Source organism: Dipteris shenzhenensis, chromosome 28 (genome assembly GCF_047967505.1).
Source record: "Dipteris shenzhenensis isolate YYH24624 ecotype China chromosome 28, Dip_SZ_1.0, whole genome shotgun sequence".
Taxonomy (NCBI): domain Eukaryota; kingdom Viridiplantae; phylum Streptophyta; class Polypodiopsida; order Gleicheniales; family Dipteridaceae; genus Dipteris; species Dipteris shenzhenensis.
The window spans coordinates 43,252,077-43,268,996 of NC_141623.1; the positions used below are offsets into that span (position 1 = coordinate 43,252,077).

Here is a 16,920-nt window from a genome sequence, read left to right on the forward strand (position 1 = left end):
TGCTCGTAAGAACCATGACCACAAAGATCTGCAATAGGGTTAGGGAAGGGAGTTGCAATCGGGGCATTGTCTGTTACAACATCTTGAAGTAAGCAGGAAGTAATCTAAGGCATCATTGGAATGAGAGGGTGGACTGAAATCTTGGTAGCCTCTCGAGCAATAGCCTCCGGAACCATAGAAACATGCACATGAATAGTAGCCTCAATAGGGCCATCCACCAGAACGGAATGTCCATGGTCCCAATGGAAGCAACCTCCGGAGCAGTATTCGTCTGACTTGTTAGTGGCGGAGGTCAAAATGGGATCAAAGCCCACCATCGAAGGACATCAGGTGCTGGTCGTGTAGCACGTGAAGTCGGTGTTGGAGTACTCTGTCGTGGAGGATTTGTATCGGCACTTTGTCCTGGTGGATCACTTAAGGAGGTCGAGTAGCTATATCAGAAGGCCTTTTAGGCCTCTTCTTCCTTCTCGGGGCAATTCCTAGTGAAATATCCAAAGGTCCTACAAATCTTGCACTGATCTTGTTTGCCCTCAATTTTGACGCTTTGTTGAAAAAAGGAACCATCTGGGCACTGCAGGATGATATGATCATCAAATATGTTCGGATTATCAACAACTGACTCTAACTCTGGGTACCTCGTTTAATTTAATTGCCTTTGCTACTGTAGATGGCAACCCAGGGAGGGGGGATCTTAGTGACAACACCAAACTACTTTCCAATGAGGGCGAGAAGACGATGATAAACCGGAGGAAGTTCGGGGAACCTAATGAAGATTGAGGTGATGTGACACCAAAAATTGATATCTTTTATTTGGCATTGGCGTTGATTTTATCCATGTTTGATAAGAGTGTGAGTATCAAGTGATAGCCTAGTGGCTCTTACTTATTTTCATTTTCTAAATATTGTATGGGATTGAGAGGATGAGTGGAATGGATCATTGTAAATACCATGTATATGAATGATAAATACCTTGGTATGGGGTGAGAGTTATTTATGTATGGGATATTATGGGGTTTTTAGAAAATAGAAAGAGTGAATTATATAAAGAGGTGGGTCTCATGTCTATGTGTTCCAATAATGTAAGAGAGATCACATGCCAAGCATGTGGAAGGCATGTGGAGGAGTGTGGAAGAGTGGAGTCAAGAGAAATCCTTCTAGAATTCCTATGTGGAATAAGAAATGAGGTGGAAAAGGGGAAGGGGCGGGGTAGGAGGGAAGAGGAGGGGAGGAGGTAGGGTAGGGAAGGGAGGCGGAGAAGGGGAAAAGAGGTGGTAGACCCAAAACTCTAGCAAACCCCTTTTGCTTGTTTGCAATCCCATAAACAATGCTTGATGGACTCCTTAAAAATAAGCCAATGAGGGCAAATAGTGAATTCTCTGTTTTTTAAAATTCTATGTGAAAAACCTCCAAGTAGTTTATTTTTAATTACAACTTTACACATTTTTGTTTCTAAATCTATTTTATTTATTCATATGTAGAGGAAGAAGAGTTAGTGAAAGAAGAAGCAATTGAGACCAAACAACAACTTGAGATTGAATTCAATGCTTTAGAAGAGCAAGAAGTAAAGTGTTTTCTAGATGAGGTAATTCAAATTGCTTTGTCCTCATCATCAAACTAATCTTATTTTCGCTTTTACCACTAGGATTAGATGGCATGCGTTTATGATAATGGCTTAGATGTTTTGTACAATATTTTGCAATTTCATTGATATATGGATTAGTGATAGCAAAATGCCTTAGCAAGGCATGTTGATTGGTGACCCCACTGTGCGAGAAATGTTCTAGGTTTTATGTTCATTCATAGTGAAATGATGTGAACTATCTTGGGAGATCATAGTTGCAAGTGACTTCTCATCTCTTATCTCATCTGGAGCATATTTGCAAGCTACATAAATAGCTCGATCCAGTAGAAATCACTTATGGAGCCTTGCCTATCAACAACGATTCTTTCAAGAAAAATATTTGATATAATATAGCTCAAAATCTGAAGATTTCATGCAAGGTAGGGAGGCCTACTCATAGGAAAGTCCCCTATTTCATTCGAGTTTGCACCTAAGGTTAAGTTTTGGTTTACGTTGATACAGATTTGGACCACGTCAGATAGCTGAGACTTCCTAGGGAACAGCTGCAATGTGGGCTCGTAGATGATGAGCTTATGAACCAGATTCCAGAGTATGTGTCTTTGTAATAGGCACCAAGACAAACCCCCACAAAAAAAAAACTGACTGAACATGGATCACACAGACTCAAAGAGAGACAAAAGACTACACAGCCCGAAACAGACTGAACTTAGAACTGAACTTCCCCCCAAAACTCAGAAAACAGTCAGCCTCAGAATACTATGAACCCACAGCCCACACTCCTAAGCTTCCATCAAGAACAACAGCTCTTAATTCCTGCAAAGCTGCAACAGCGCCTCCTCCTCTCCCTCTCTATCAGTATTCAGAAATCTCCCGCGATCAAATCAACATAAGATCACAACCATGTCAAAGAGGCTTTCGATTCCTTTAGGATAACTTCTCTTCCCTCACAAAGCAGAAGAGCAGTGATTGACGAACATCTGCAGCAAGCATCAATTGCCTAACTCCTTTAGCATCAATTGCCTAACTCCTTTAGGACAACCCCCACAAAAAAAAAACTGACTGAACATGGATAACACAGACTCAAAGAGAGACAAAAGACTACACAGCCCGAAACAGACTGAACTTAGAACTGAACTTCCCCGCATAAGATCATAACCATGTCAAAGAGGCTTTCGATTCCTTTAGGATAACTTCTCTTCCCTCACAAAGCAGAAGAGCAGTGATTGACGAACATCTGCAGCAAGCATCAATTGCCTAACTCCTTTAGGACAACCATCATCGATGCAGGTCACGATCCATTGCGCCTTAGCCTGCGATTCCTTGGTCCCTCTATCTCTTTGCATACGGAGTTCATGGAGTCTCTGTCGCCCAAAATCCTTCAGCTAGCAGACAACGATACACAGCTATGCCTTAAGCTGTGTTAATCCATAGATCATCACCAACTATGCACAAACCCAACGGAAGACACTTCCAGCAATGGCCCTGCTGCCTTCATTTCTCACGGAGAAACTAGCTCACATTTATAGCATCACCCGCACAGCCACGTAGCTTCCTCAATCAGAAAAAAACAGAGCCCTTCCATATGATCTCAGCCAGACCACGATTCTCTGCATCAGCTCACGTGCAAACGATGACTGTCCTACCTACGTAGTAGCTATGCTCAGCCAACGAACAACAGCTCGTAATCTCTGGATATCCCCAGCGCCAAGGTCTTCTCAGCGCACACACCCTCTTTCATCTACGAGAGCCCCCTCCATTTTTCGTGGTTCAGCCTCCTCTTCTCGGAGCCCCCCTTGCATCGTAGATCCTTCCAGCGTAAAACTCAATCACCTCCCAGCCGCCATCTCCACGTAGCTCGAGCTCACAGCCTAGAAGCTCCCCTTCATCCATCACGTAGCCACCTTTGCATGAGTAGGATACCTTCCCAATCAGTCCAGCCACCTCAGCCTAATTTGCCACCTCATCAGTGACATTTTACCACTCTCAAGACATTTCCCCCAAATCACATTAAATGCACATTTTGGACCTTTAGTCACACAATTCCCACACACATTAGCATGCACATTAAAGCTTGCATGCAACCCCGTACACACCATAACATATCAGTAACATGCAAGTGCACATTGACTCAGGAAAATATAAAAAAACCCTTCATGACTTGACTTTACATGATCCCAAAAACATTTCACTTGATCACACACTAGACACCCTTGCTCTGGAAGTCTGGTACAGCCACATTGCATTTCATCATTTCCCACTAAGTCCCTGCAAAACATACTTTATTGTCTCAAAAAACTATACATCAGTCCATCGTGCTTGTGAAAGAAAAATCCACAAATGCCAAAAGCCCACACCTACCCTAGATGTGTACAGCTATGTGCCTACCCATAGCTATATACAGTGCTCAAAAACTTGATACGGATTTTGTCCTATCAACGTATATTATGTTGTTTCATCATGTGGAGCACTTGTTCTTGAACATCCCACTGTGTTTTTCTCATTATGTAGGTGGCCTAAGAAATCCTAGTAATCTAATATAATTAGTGAACTAAGGACCAAAATGTGTGACAAAAAGTAGTTTACCTAAATTTGCACAATCTTTGTCATCAAGTTTGTGTTCTTGAATAAAGAGAATATCAATAGGCCCCTCAGTACCACTTGAGTGGAACTGATTACGAATCATCTCCCTACGGTGGCGATGAGGCATCCCACCAAGGTCTTCAATGTTCCAACTAATAATCCTCATCCGCTGGAGGAGGCAGGGTGGAACACCTTACCTTACCTAGTGGGGCAGAAACCCTCTCCTGGGAAAGAGACCTCCTACCATAAGATCTAGCAAGAGGAGGGAAGTCCACTGCGGCGGAAAGAACCCCCATGGCTAAAGAAGGAGGCGCCCTCTGTCTGAGAGGGGGGGGGTTCCTCTCCCTTCCGGAGGTGTTACTGGAGGCCAAAGCCCATTGGTGTGAGGAGCATCAGTGTTGTAAGCTCTAATGCAATGGATCGCGCGGAGTGCACCGTGCAGTGTTGTGTGGGTGTCGTAAGCTGTGCTACAGTGAATCGCGTCGTATGAGTGAATGATGGTCAAATGAGAAATCCACAACATGAGCACAAGGAGAGACAGTCATCATGCACTAGTGAACAATTCCCATATAGGAAAGAAACAAGAAGAATGAGAAAGTGACCAAGTTGGCCGAAGTACATATCATTGGAACATCACCCACAAGTCACAAGTCACAAGAACCAAAACACACTGGTCTATCCCCATAGTGGACAGGGAGGTACAACAGGCGAGCTCATAGCTCAATCCCCTCTCTTCTTCACACTCTCCCTTCAGCGAGCTCGTAGCTACAGCCTGTATCTCTCCTCACACTCTCCTCTCTCTCTCTCTCTCTCTCTCTCTCTCTCTCTCTCTCTCTCTCTCTCCAATGCAGAACGCCAAATGCCAAATGCTCTATCCTGAATGCTCCCCTCTCCTTCATCCTCATCCCCTTGCCTTGGAGGGTCCCTTCTTGGCTAAGAATCTCCCCCCTTTCTCTTGATTGGCGATCCTCCTATCTCCTTAGCTGTTGAGGATAGCCGTTGCGCTGATGGCTCTCTTGATGACTTCGGCGACTTCCTGACTCGCTAGCCTCTTCTAGTCAGGGTGGTGTAAATACTCCATGTTTATGTGAGCTAGATCACCGCATCACTGAACCACTGTACACACTGTACACGTCTTCACCATGTGCAACTGTAAATACTCCTGACCGTTCCATGTGCGGAGCTCACCCTCTACGTGTCTATGCACTCAATGAGATCACCTTGGGCATGGTACTCCTTGTCGACCTGTGGTTGACATGTGTCGACGCATGGTCGCCTTGGTATGGTATTCTTGGGAAAACCTGTGGTTGACACGTGTCACGCATGATTGACATGTGGTCAACGCTTGACGTCATGTGGTTGACATGTGTTGACACATGGTCGACATGTGGTCAACGTCGAAGACTGCTTGGGTGTCTCTATTGTAACACCCAATCAATAGGAATACCAATGACTCTGTTGCCAAAGGTAGAGGGTACAAACTCCTCATCACCAAAGTCCTCTAAGGCTGAAAAAGAGTTCCTGTGAAACAAGCTTGGCGTTGTGTGGATAAAAATGTAAATATGTTTTCCACTTGTTGCATGCTGATGGCTAGGTGCATAGCTATGTACATAGCTAATTGGTGGTGTCTTTGAGCTATGGACACTCTCATAAAAGACTCTACACTGATGTAGATATTTTATTGAGATGGTAGATACTTCTACGGGGTTTTTTGGAAAATGATGAAATGCAATGTGGTTGTACCAGACCTCCAGAGCAAGGGTATCCAGTGTGTGGTCAAGTGAAAATGTTTTTGGAGTCATGTAAAATCAATTCATGAAGGGTTTTTTTTTAATTTTCCTGAGTCAATGTGGTCTTGCATGTTACGGGAATTTGATATGTTCTGGTGCCCATGTCAAGGAGATTTTCAGGTGGGTGCACGGGGGTGCATGCAAGTTTTAATGTGCATGCTAATGTGTGTGGGAATTGTGTGACTAAAAGGTCCAAAATGTGGATTTAATGTGCCTTGGGGGGTATTTGTATTTTTTTATGGGAGAGTAGTAAATTCCACGTGATGACGTGGCTGGAAAATATGGAAAGGAACGTGCACATGCAAGGTGGTGGCTTGCTAGAAGAAAAGATAGAAAGAGCAGGGAGCTTCTGGACGGGGGGGATCGCGATTGCAGGCTTGGGAAGGACGGTGGGCGACAAGAGACTGGGGCTCTTGCTGGAGGTGCCGGATGGAGGTTACTTGATAGACGATTGTGTATGGAGGCGGGGATACCTTGGATGAGGACGGTGTGTGCATCAGGTCAAGAGAGAAGACTCGGGCTGGAGTGCTTCGAGGATGCGGGAAGCTGATCATGGGCGGGCTTGCGGTCTTTTGGTAAGGGAGCTCGTGAGAAGGAGGACTACGAGGGAGAAGGAGCTGGGGATAGAGGAGGAGGGCGTCTCAATATACAGAGGCTAGAGTACCATGGACGTGGGGAGAGAGCTTCTTGAGATGACCATCGCTACTATACGGTCTGAGGACGGGAGTATGGAGGGATGTACGTAACGACAGAGGAGAACTACTGTGAGCTCGAAGGACAAGGGAGGTGGATTGTGTTGGCTTGGAACTTTTGAAGAGTATCTTGATTATAGAATCCTGAGGATCATGCTCGAGAGGCACTATGGAAGGGAGAGGTTGTAGGCAATCATGGGTGATGGTTTTGTGGAGGTGGCATCTCTACTATAGAGTGTTGGAGGCCTTTTGATAGAAGAGGTGGTCGCATGAGAAGAAGACAGATTTGTATGCAAGGGAAGGGATACGTACGTGAAGGAGAGGATGGGCAACAAAGTCTGTGAGCTCCACGAAATATGAAGGCATGGGTTGACTAGTATTCGGGGCACACGATTGCTACAAGATTGAGGCTAGAGAAGCCTTTGGCTAGGTGGGTGCTAGGTGCTAGCTGGTGAGATGTCGGTTGTGAGGATCTCCAGGAACGGTGGGCTATGACACGAGAGCTTGGCTCGATGGGAGCTTGTGGGCGACAGATATATGGTGTCTCGCTCTTGCATTGAGCTTGTGATAATTCTTGAAGGCAACGATTACTGACAGAAGATATCTGAGTCTCTATGAGGGGTGGTGTGTGAGACTAGAAGGGCTCATTGTTGTGATTGGACACATACGAGTAGTAGGCTAGTTTTAGAAAAGGAGGCAGCATAGGAGCTATGGTCGCAGGTAATTTGGAGCACATGCAGCTGGTATTGGCCATGTGTGAGTCAAAGAACTTTTGTAAGTGTTTGATAACACAAAAGAAGGATGGTGTCTTTGAGCATATGAGGCAGTTGGTTTACTTGATGACTAAGAAGCCAGGGGCAGTAGGAACTAGTGGTTGCAGTCATTTTCCAACCAGAGAGTCTTTCAGGCCAGGGAAAGACTGAAAAGGTTGATAACCTTGGTATAATTAGAAAAATGTTTTTGGTGTTTGAGATGAACCACAGGGTGGAGGCAATTATTATACCACGACATATGCAGTATGAAGTAATATACAATGAAGTTACAGAGGAGCGGTGGATTCTTATTCTACAGATAACAGATGAGGTAGCTACAGGATTGGAGTTTCTAGGAACTAGTGGCCGAGAGATCTGTTTTATGAGATAGATCTATATGATACCAAAATATAAATTTTTCTAAGACTAGAGTTTAGATATCATATCAGAGTGATTTGAGTGTGGGGTTTGATTCTGTAGATATTTTTGTGGAAGAAGATAGAGGAATACCAGTAGAGGAGTTACTAGTGGAAATGAAAAAAATAAGAAATGTATTTTTGTTTAGAGGTAGAATCACAGTATGATACAGTGTGCTTCAACTAGAACTTTTAGTATGAAGAAATCCTCAACTTTGAAGCACAAGGTGTGTGGCACCTACTGTTGTATGTAAATGATGAAGAGTGGCAGGGTGTTGTATTACCAGCAATGGAAGACCTCCCAGAAGAAATTCTCTGAATGAGTCTTTGTACAGATGTTGAGTCTGATGAGTGGATATAAATACTAAAGGAAAACAAGAAAATGTATATTCATGTACTTGATCTTGGAATTGGGTCTGTCTGTGCAGAGCATTGAATTTGGTAATAATGTACATGTAGAAATCTTATACTCTGAAGTACATGATCGTATTTAGATAGTAGTGTGTTTGCTTGTTGCTTTCCAGTTTTGTTGTGGTTGAGATAGGCCAGAGTATGGCAGTTGAAGGATTGTGAGTATGGCACGGGACTTCTCAGAGTACTGGGGAATGCCGTATGAGAATGCAGTAAGGTTCCTGGAAAAAATGGAATTTATAGCACTTATGAAAGATAGGGCAACCCCTGAGATTTTGTCATGAATTATTGTGCTTGCAGGGAGATGCAAAAGCATGTCTGCAGACTCAAGTTGCTATCTTCAGGATTGCTCATCCTCAGCAGCAATATCCGGAGTATACAGTGGTGAGAGCAGCTTTTCTAGCACGGTTTGCACAAGCCAGGAGCCCTAATGAAGTTTGGAAAGAGCTGTGCAAGGTGAGACAGGAGGAAGAGCAAGATGTGAATCAGTATCTAATCCAGTTTGGGAGGTTATGGAGTTTATGGTATGAAGCTCTTGTTCTAGAGGTGCCACCTCAAATGAGCAAGCGTGATCGTTTCATAGCTGGCCTGAAGCCTACACTCAGATTAAAAGTGGAGCTGAAGAATCTGGATAGTTTTGAGGATGTTGTCAAAGTGGCCATGGAGAAGAAATGGAAAATCCAAAGACTGAGGCAACTTGGCATGCAAGAAGAGCCTAAGAATATGATTGGAAGTCCATAAGTAATAAAAACTTATGGAGAGAGAGAGCCAGTGTGTGTTCCTATGCAAGATGACTCCCTGAAAAAGGACTTGCATGATGTTGTGGAGCTTATGAAGTCACTCAGCGTGAATTGGATGGAGACTGCAGGAAGAGGAAGAGGCCGAGGTGTGCAAAATAATAGGAGAGATATGTAGGCTAGGAGTGAAGGAAATTCAGCTAGAGTAGGTAGAGGATGGGGATACATGAGCAATGTGAAGTGCTGGAACTGTGGAGAGTGGGGACATATCAGCCCTCACTGTGACAAGCCAGCAAGAGTAGGTGGAGAAGTTTATCCCGTAATGCAGAAGACAAATGATAGGTCAGGAGACTTCAATGTGGAAGTGAAGGATTTGAATCAGCCCTTTACCAGGAGTCAAATGGGAAGATAAAGAAAAGGGGAAGGCAATCAACTTGATTAGGGTGGAGACTATTCCGGAGATCATGCCAGTGGCAAAGAGAACAAGGAGTGGAATAGGAGAAAATGGACCCTCTGCAAAAAAAGGGAAGCATGTGGAGTTTGATCTCAGCCCTCAGTCTCCTAAAAGTCGGAGGCCCAGGAAACATTACAAAACTTCATATTTGCATATTGGTCAAGGACAGGAGGAATACACACTGATGATTTGAAGGGGAGGACAGCCAATATAACTTTTGCACAGTTACTTGGTTTGTGCCCGAAGCTGAAGAGAGAATGGAAGAAGTTGGCTAATCCTTGGAAAAGTAATGAGCAGGAGCCTACGAGAGGAGAAATGGAGATGCTGTCCGTGGAAGATCTTCCAGATTTATGCCCTGTAGTGGATGCATGGTGTGGAGGTATGAGTGTTGGAGAGGCATATGTTGATGGTGATGCACAGATAAGTGTCATGACTTAGGCATGTATGGAGAAGTTGGGGATAAAATTGAATGCACATTCAGATTTTAGGCTCCGATTGGCAAACCATGCGAAGGTGAAGTGTCTGGGTATATGCACGGGAGTAGTAGTGGATGCTTTTGGAGTATCATGTTGCATTAATTGCCACATTATGCCTGCTGGTTTGGGAGCATACTCGCTGATTTTAGGTAGACCTTGGCTCAGACAGATGGGAGCAATACAAAACTGGAAGATGGGTACAATTACAGTGCATAATAAGAAGGGAAAGGCCAAGAAATTTGATATGAGCAGCAGACGGGAAATAGAAGAAGAACCAGAAGAAACAAGCATGGAAGAGGAGTCAAACAGTGAGACGGAAGAAGAAAGTACTACATCTGAGGAGGAGGGGCAGGTAACATTTCTGTTGAAGGAGTCTGATGCATATGAATTGCAGGCAACAAAGATACAAGAAGCTAAGGAGGAGAGTAAGCTTGAAGACATGAATAACTTGATGCAACCCCCAAATTCCCAGACAGAGAGAGAAGAGATATTGCTATCCATGCTGAATTCTAGTATGGAAGAAGTAGAGGAGGAGGAGTATATGAAGGTCATTCATTAGTATCCTCAGCTGTTTATTACCTCAGATGAAGAGATCGGGGGTTTCAGATGTGAGCCAATGCACATTAAGCTAAAAGAAGGTAGCAGGCCTGTTTTTCAAAAATTGAGGAGGACACACAGAGAGCTTTTGCTTGTGCTGAGAGAAGAGTTAAATAAGTTGCTCAAGGCTGGGTTGATATATCAAGTGGAGCATTCAGATTGGGGCAGTCCAATGGTAATCATTCCTAAGCACACAGGAGGATGGAGAGTATGCATTGATTACAAACCTCTCAATGCGGTAACAAAAAGCAATCATTATCCTCTTCCTTTTATTGATGATATATTGGATAGAGTGGCAGGATATGAAAAGTACAGTGTGCGTGATGGATATTCTGGATACTTTCAGATTTCAATTGTAGAGGAAGATCAAATCAAAACTGCATTCATCACACCCTGGGGTTGCTTTTGTTACAGAGTAGTGCCATTTGGATTGAAGAATGCACCGGCATGGTATCAAGAGAATATTGATGAAGTGTTAGTCCCTTTCATTGATAAATTTGTGAGAGCATTTCTGGATGATATATGTGTGTACAATTCCAAGAGAGAGCATGCATACAAGTTGGATCAAGTGTTCCACAGAATGGATAAAGCAGGAGGACAATTCAATCCACGGAAATGTCATTTGGGATGCTCCAAAGTGAAGTTATTGGGACATATAGTATCTCAAAATGGCATTGAGCCTGATCCAAAGAAGGTGAAAGCCCTTATCTTACTTCCAGCTCCCTCTACATCTAAACAGTTGCAGACTTTTGTGCAGAAAGTGAAGTATATGACAAGATTCATACATTTATGAGGCATGCATATTATGCTAGTAGAGTGAAAACAGAAGCAGAGAGGAGATATACAGAGGCAGAGCTGATTCTGTCAAGCTTGGTATATGCTTGCAGGAAGTTCAGGGCATATCTTATCTCAAAGCCATTTGTGGTTTTAACTTGCTACCCTTTATTGTCTCTTCTTGTTAATAATTCAACACTTTCTCGAAGCATGATGAAGTGGTTGGTTGAGCTACAAGAATATACTTTCTCATTTCTGGTGGAGAGCACTTCCAGAGCCACACTGGCAGATCTGTTAACATACAAAGAGGGTCCCATTTTGGTGAAGGAAGTGGAGAAGAAGATAGATAAAGAGGAGCATGCTATCATTCCACGAGCATCTATCTTGCATTTTGATGGCTCATACAAGAAGAGTTTACATCAAGCCAAAGGAGGTTATGTGATTACTGATTCAGAGAGCAAGCTGATTCAGGAGGGAGTTCTTTTGGAAGCCGGAAGCAATAATGAGGCGGAGTATGCAGCATTATATGAAGGGTTGCTGGCTGCACTTAAGCTGAAAATTCAGAAGATAATGATCAAGGGAGATTCTCTACTAGTTGTAAAGCAGGTCCTGGGAAGTTGGCAAGAAAGAAACCCGAGGTTGAGAGGGTATCTGGCCAAAGTAAGAAGGCTGCTTCAACAATTTTCAGAGAGCAAGCTGATTCAGGAGGGAGTTCTTTTGGAAGCCGGAAGCAATAATGAGACGGAGTATGCAGCATTATATGAAGGGTTGCTGGCTGCACTTAAGCTGAAAATTCAGAAGATAATGATCAAGGGAGATTCTCTACTAGTTGTAAAGCAGGTCCTGGGAAGTTGGCAAGAAAGAAACCCGAGGTTGAGAGGGTATCTGGCCAAAGTAAGAAGGCTGCTTCAACAATTTACAGCATGGAATATCCAGCATGTGCGAAGGGAGGATTAATCAAATGGCACATGAATTGGCTAAGGAGATGAGTGATCAAGATCCAATGATAGCAAGGCTTGAAGATCCACTGTACAGACGGAGAGAATTCCTGACTCAGATAGTGGATTTCTTACTTACTGGACATCTACCTCAGGAGCTTAAGAAGAGTAAGAAATATCACTTCATACGGAAGAGCAGACAGTATATGATGATTGATGATGAGCTTTACATGAGAGGGGCTGATCAGATTTTGAGGAGAGTGCCCTGGAGAGAAGAGATATATTATATACTGTCATCGAGTCATGAAGGAGCTTGTGGAGGACACTATGCTTTTAAGATAATGTTGCAGAAAATACTTCTGGAGGGTTATGTGTGGCCTTCGATACAGAAGGATGTGCAGCACTGGTGTAGATTTTGTCATGAATGCCAGAGGATGGGAAAAAGAATTCTTAAAATGGAGCCGAGAAATATTATGCTGGTTTATGATATTTTTGAGAGATGGGGGATAGATGCAGTTGGTCCTCTACCCAAAACTGCCAGAGGGAAATGTTATATGTTGACCGCCGATGTTGACCGTAGTGGAGTACTTACCGAAATGGGCAGAGGTGAAGGCAGTGAAAAGAGTGGACAGCAAACGGGTTGCTGATTTTATATATGAACACATATGCTGCAGATTTGGGATTCCCCTGGAGTTACTTTCAGATAATGGTCCTGGATTCAGAGCAAAAGTGATGGATTACTTGTGCAGTAAGCTGAATATAAATCATACGTACATCACTCCATATTACCCTCAGTGCAATGGGTTAAATGAAAGGTATCAAATATTTAAAAGTGAGTATTTTTATATGTGTACAGTACTTGTTCACATTGTTGCGGTAGTACTAGTGTGTCCTTCTTACTTTGCCAAAACTTTGTGGAGTCAATAGTTACAAAGCCACTTGCATGGCGTTTGATTGTTGCATTAGGACCTCTTTCCAGCACGTCCTTAAACCACTTTACATCCAAAACATGAAGTCTCATGATGAGGGGGGAGAGTTGGAAAATGCAAAAATTAAGAAAAAGAAAATTGAAGATGGAGACCTGGTTCTCTGATACAATAGCAAACTGGATAGTACTTTTCATACTGCTTTTCAGACCAAATGGGAAGGTCCATACAGAGTGGAGAAGAAATTTGAAAATTGAACTTATCAATTGCCTGATTTAGATGGTAAGAAACATAAGAAGAGAGTCAATGGTGTCCGGTTGAAAAAATACTTTGCACGGTTGATGGTAGCACTGAAAGAGGAGGATCATGAAGATAACGAGCTGTGGCAGAACCGGCGGAAGTCAAGTGCAAAGTGAAGAGGAAGAAAATTTGGATCTTTCATCTCTTTTCGGCTCACTGCTGGACATGAATATCACAGTAGCAGAAGGGGTTGCTAGAGATGTGTGGATAAAAATGTAAATATGTTTTCCACTTATTGCATGCTAATGGCTAGGTGCATAGCTATGTACATAGCTAGTTGGTGGTGGCTTTGAGCTATGGACACTCTCATAAAAGATTCTACACTGATGTAGATATTTTCTTGAGATGGTAGATACTTTTACGGGCTTTTTGGGAAATGATGAAATGCAATGTGGTTGTACTAGACCTCCAGAGCAAGGGTATCCAGTGTGTGGTAAAGTAAAAATGTTTTTGGGGTCATGTAAAATCAAGTCATGAAGGGTTTTTTTAAATTTTCCTGAGTCAATGTGGTCTTGCATGTTACGGGAATTTGATATGTTATGGTGCCCATGTCAAGGGGATTTTCAAGTGGGTGCATGCAAGTTTTAATGTGCATGCTAATGTGTGTGGGAATTGTGTGACTAAAAGGTCCAAAATGTGGATTTAATGTGCCTTGTGGGGTGTTTGCTTTTTTTTATGGGAGAGTAGTAAATTCCACGTGATGACGTGGTTGGAAAATATGGAAAGGAACGTGCACATGCAAGGTGGCGGCTTGCTGGAAGAAAAGATAGAAAGAGCAGAGAGCTTCTAAACGGGGGGGATCGCGACTGCAGGCTTGGGAAGAACGGTGGACGATGAGAGACCGGGGCTCTTGCTGGAGGTGCCGGATGGAGGTTACTCGATAGACGAGTATGTATGGAGGTGGGGATACCTTGGATGAGGAGGGTGTGTGCATCAGGTCCAAGAGAGAAGACACGAGTTGGAGTGCTTCGAGGATGCGGGAAGCTGATCGTGGGCGGGCTTGCAGTCTTTTGGTAAGGGAGCTCGTGAGAAGGACTACGAGGGAGAAGGAGCTGGGGATAGAGGAGGAGGGCGTCTCAATATATAGAGGCTACAGTACCATGGACGTGGGGAGAGAGCTTCTTGAGATGACCATCGCTACTATACGGTCTAAGGACAGGAGTATGGAGGGATGCACATAACGACAGAGGAGAAGTACTGTGAGCTCAGAGGACGGGGGAAGTGGATTGTGTTGGCTTGGAACTTCTGAAGAGTATCTTGATTATGGATTCGTGAGGATCATGCTCGAGAGGCACTCTGGAAGGGAGAGGTTGTAGGCAATCATGGGTGACGGTTTTGTGGAGGTGGCATCTCTACTATAGAGGATGGAGGCCTTTTGATAGAAGAGGTGGTCGCATGAGAAGAAGACAAATTTGTATGCAAGGAAAGGGATACGTACATGAAGGAGAGGATGGGCGACAGAGTCCGTGAGCTCCATGAAATATGAAGGCATGGGCTGACTGGTTTTCGGGGCACACGATTGCTACAAGATTGAGGCTAGAGAAGCCTTTGGCTAGGTGGGTGCTAGGTGCTAGCTGGTGAGACCTTGGCTGTGAGGATCTCCAGGGATGGTGGGCTATGACACGAGAGCTTGACTCGATGGGAGCTTGTGGGGGACATGTATATGGTGTCTCGCTCTTGCATTGAGCTTGTGATAATTCTTGAAGGCAATGATTACTGACAGAAGATATCTGAGTCCCTATGAGGGGTCGTGTGTGAGACTAGAAGGGCTCATTGTTGTGATTAGACACATACGAGTAGTAGGCTAGTTTTAGAAAAGGAGGCAACATAGGAGCTGTGGTCGCAGGCAATTTGGAGCACAGGGAGCTGGTATTGGCCATGTGTGAGTCAAAGAACTCTTTGTAAGTGTTTGATAACACAAAAGAAGGATGGTGTCTTTGAGCATATGAGGCAGTTGGTTTACTTGATGACTAAGAAGCTAGGGGCAGTAGGAACTAGTGATTGCAGTCATTTTCCAACCAGAGAGTCTTCCAGGCCAGGGAAAGACTGAAAAGACTGATAACCTTGGTATAATTAGAAAAATGTTTTTGGTGTTTGAGATGAACCACAGGGTGGAGGCAATTATTGTACCACGACATATGCAGTATGAAGTAATATACAATGAAGTTATAGAGGAGCGGTGGATTCTTATTCTACAGATAACAGATGAGGTAGCTGCAAGATTGGAGTTTCCCAAGAATCAGTGGCCGAGAAATCTGTTTTATGAGATAGATATGAGATAGGTAGCTACAGGATTGGAGTTTCTAGGAACTAGTGGCCGAGAGATCTGTTTTATGAGATAGATCTATATGATACCAAAATATAAATTTTTCTAAGACTAGAGTGTAGATATCATATCAGAGTGATTTGAGTGTGGGGTTTGATTCTGTAGATATTTTTGTGGAAGAAGATAGAGGGATACCAGTAGAGGAGTTACTAGAGGAAATGAAAAAAACAAGAAATGTATTTTTGTTTAGAGGTAGAATCACAGTATGATACAGTGTGCTTCAGTTGGAACTTTCAGTATGAAGAAATCCTCAACTTTGAAGCACGAGGTGTGTGGCACCTACTGTTGTATGTAAATGATGAAGAGTGGCAGGGTGTTGTGTTACCAGCAATGGAAGACCTCCCAGAAGAATTTCTCAGGATGAGTCTTTGTACAGATGTTGAGTTTGATGAGTGGATATAAATACTAAAGAACAGGAAACTGTATATTCATGTACTTGATCTTGGAATTGGGTCTGTCTGTGGAGAGCATTGAATTTGGTAATAATGTACATGTAGAAATCTTATACTCTGAAGTAGATGATTGTATTTGGATAGTCTTAGCATATGTGAAAGAGGAAGAGTGGATTACTCTGCCATTGCCACCAGCAGGACCTCTTTTGGATGATGTGTTTTGCTTTGAACTTGTCCGGAATGAAGACTTTCAGGGTTGAGGGAGTCTATGGTGTCTGGTGTTTGGGGTAGGGGTGAGGATACGAAAGAGATTGTAGTAGATATAAAGATAGTATAGTGCTCTATCTTTTTTGCAATCAGCGTCAAAGAGCATAGAACCCCCGTACTCAAAAAAGGTTAAGAGGCAAAAGTCACATCCTTTCCTTGATCAGTGAAAGGGAACTAAAGAATGGAAGAGGGAGGGGTTTGCTTGGATGAGGTACCACAACCACGAGGAAGACTTGCTGAACACTAACACTGCCCCTATCCAAGATTGGATTTGGAGAAACTCTATCCACAACCTAAGAAGGAACTGGGCATCACTCGTCTTGACCAGGACCAGAACATGAGAAGCCCCGATCGGGATTGATGGATTGGTTGCCATCAGTCAATAAGGATGGAAGGCTGATTCAAACCGATGATGATTCATCAATAAGGATGGAAGGCTGATTCAAACTGATGATGTTTGGAGAGGAATGAGAGGGAGAGGAGGAGGAGGGATGCTTAGAACCTAAGGGA

At 43.6% G+C, this 16,920-nt stretch overlaps 1 protein-coding gene across 1 annotated transcript in view; it reads left to right on the forward strand.

The window, feature by feature from the left end:
* LOC147883595 (uncharacterized) overlaps window positions 1-16,920 on the forward strand; it is a 205,074-nt gene that overhangs the window by 59,407 nt on the left and 128,747 nt on the right. The window contains exon 7 of the mRNA XM_087399525.1: window positions 1,479-1,582. Within this exon, the coding sequence (XP_087255651.1) occupies window positions 1,479-1,582 (104 nt within the window). The remainder of the gene's footprint in view (window positions 1-1,478; window positions 1,583-16,920) is intronic.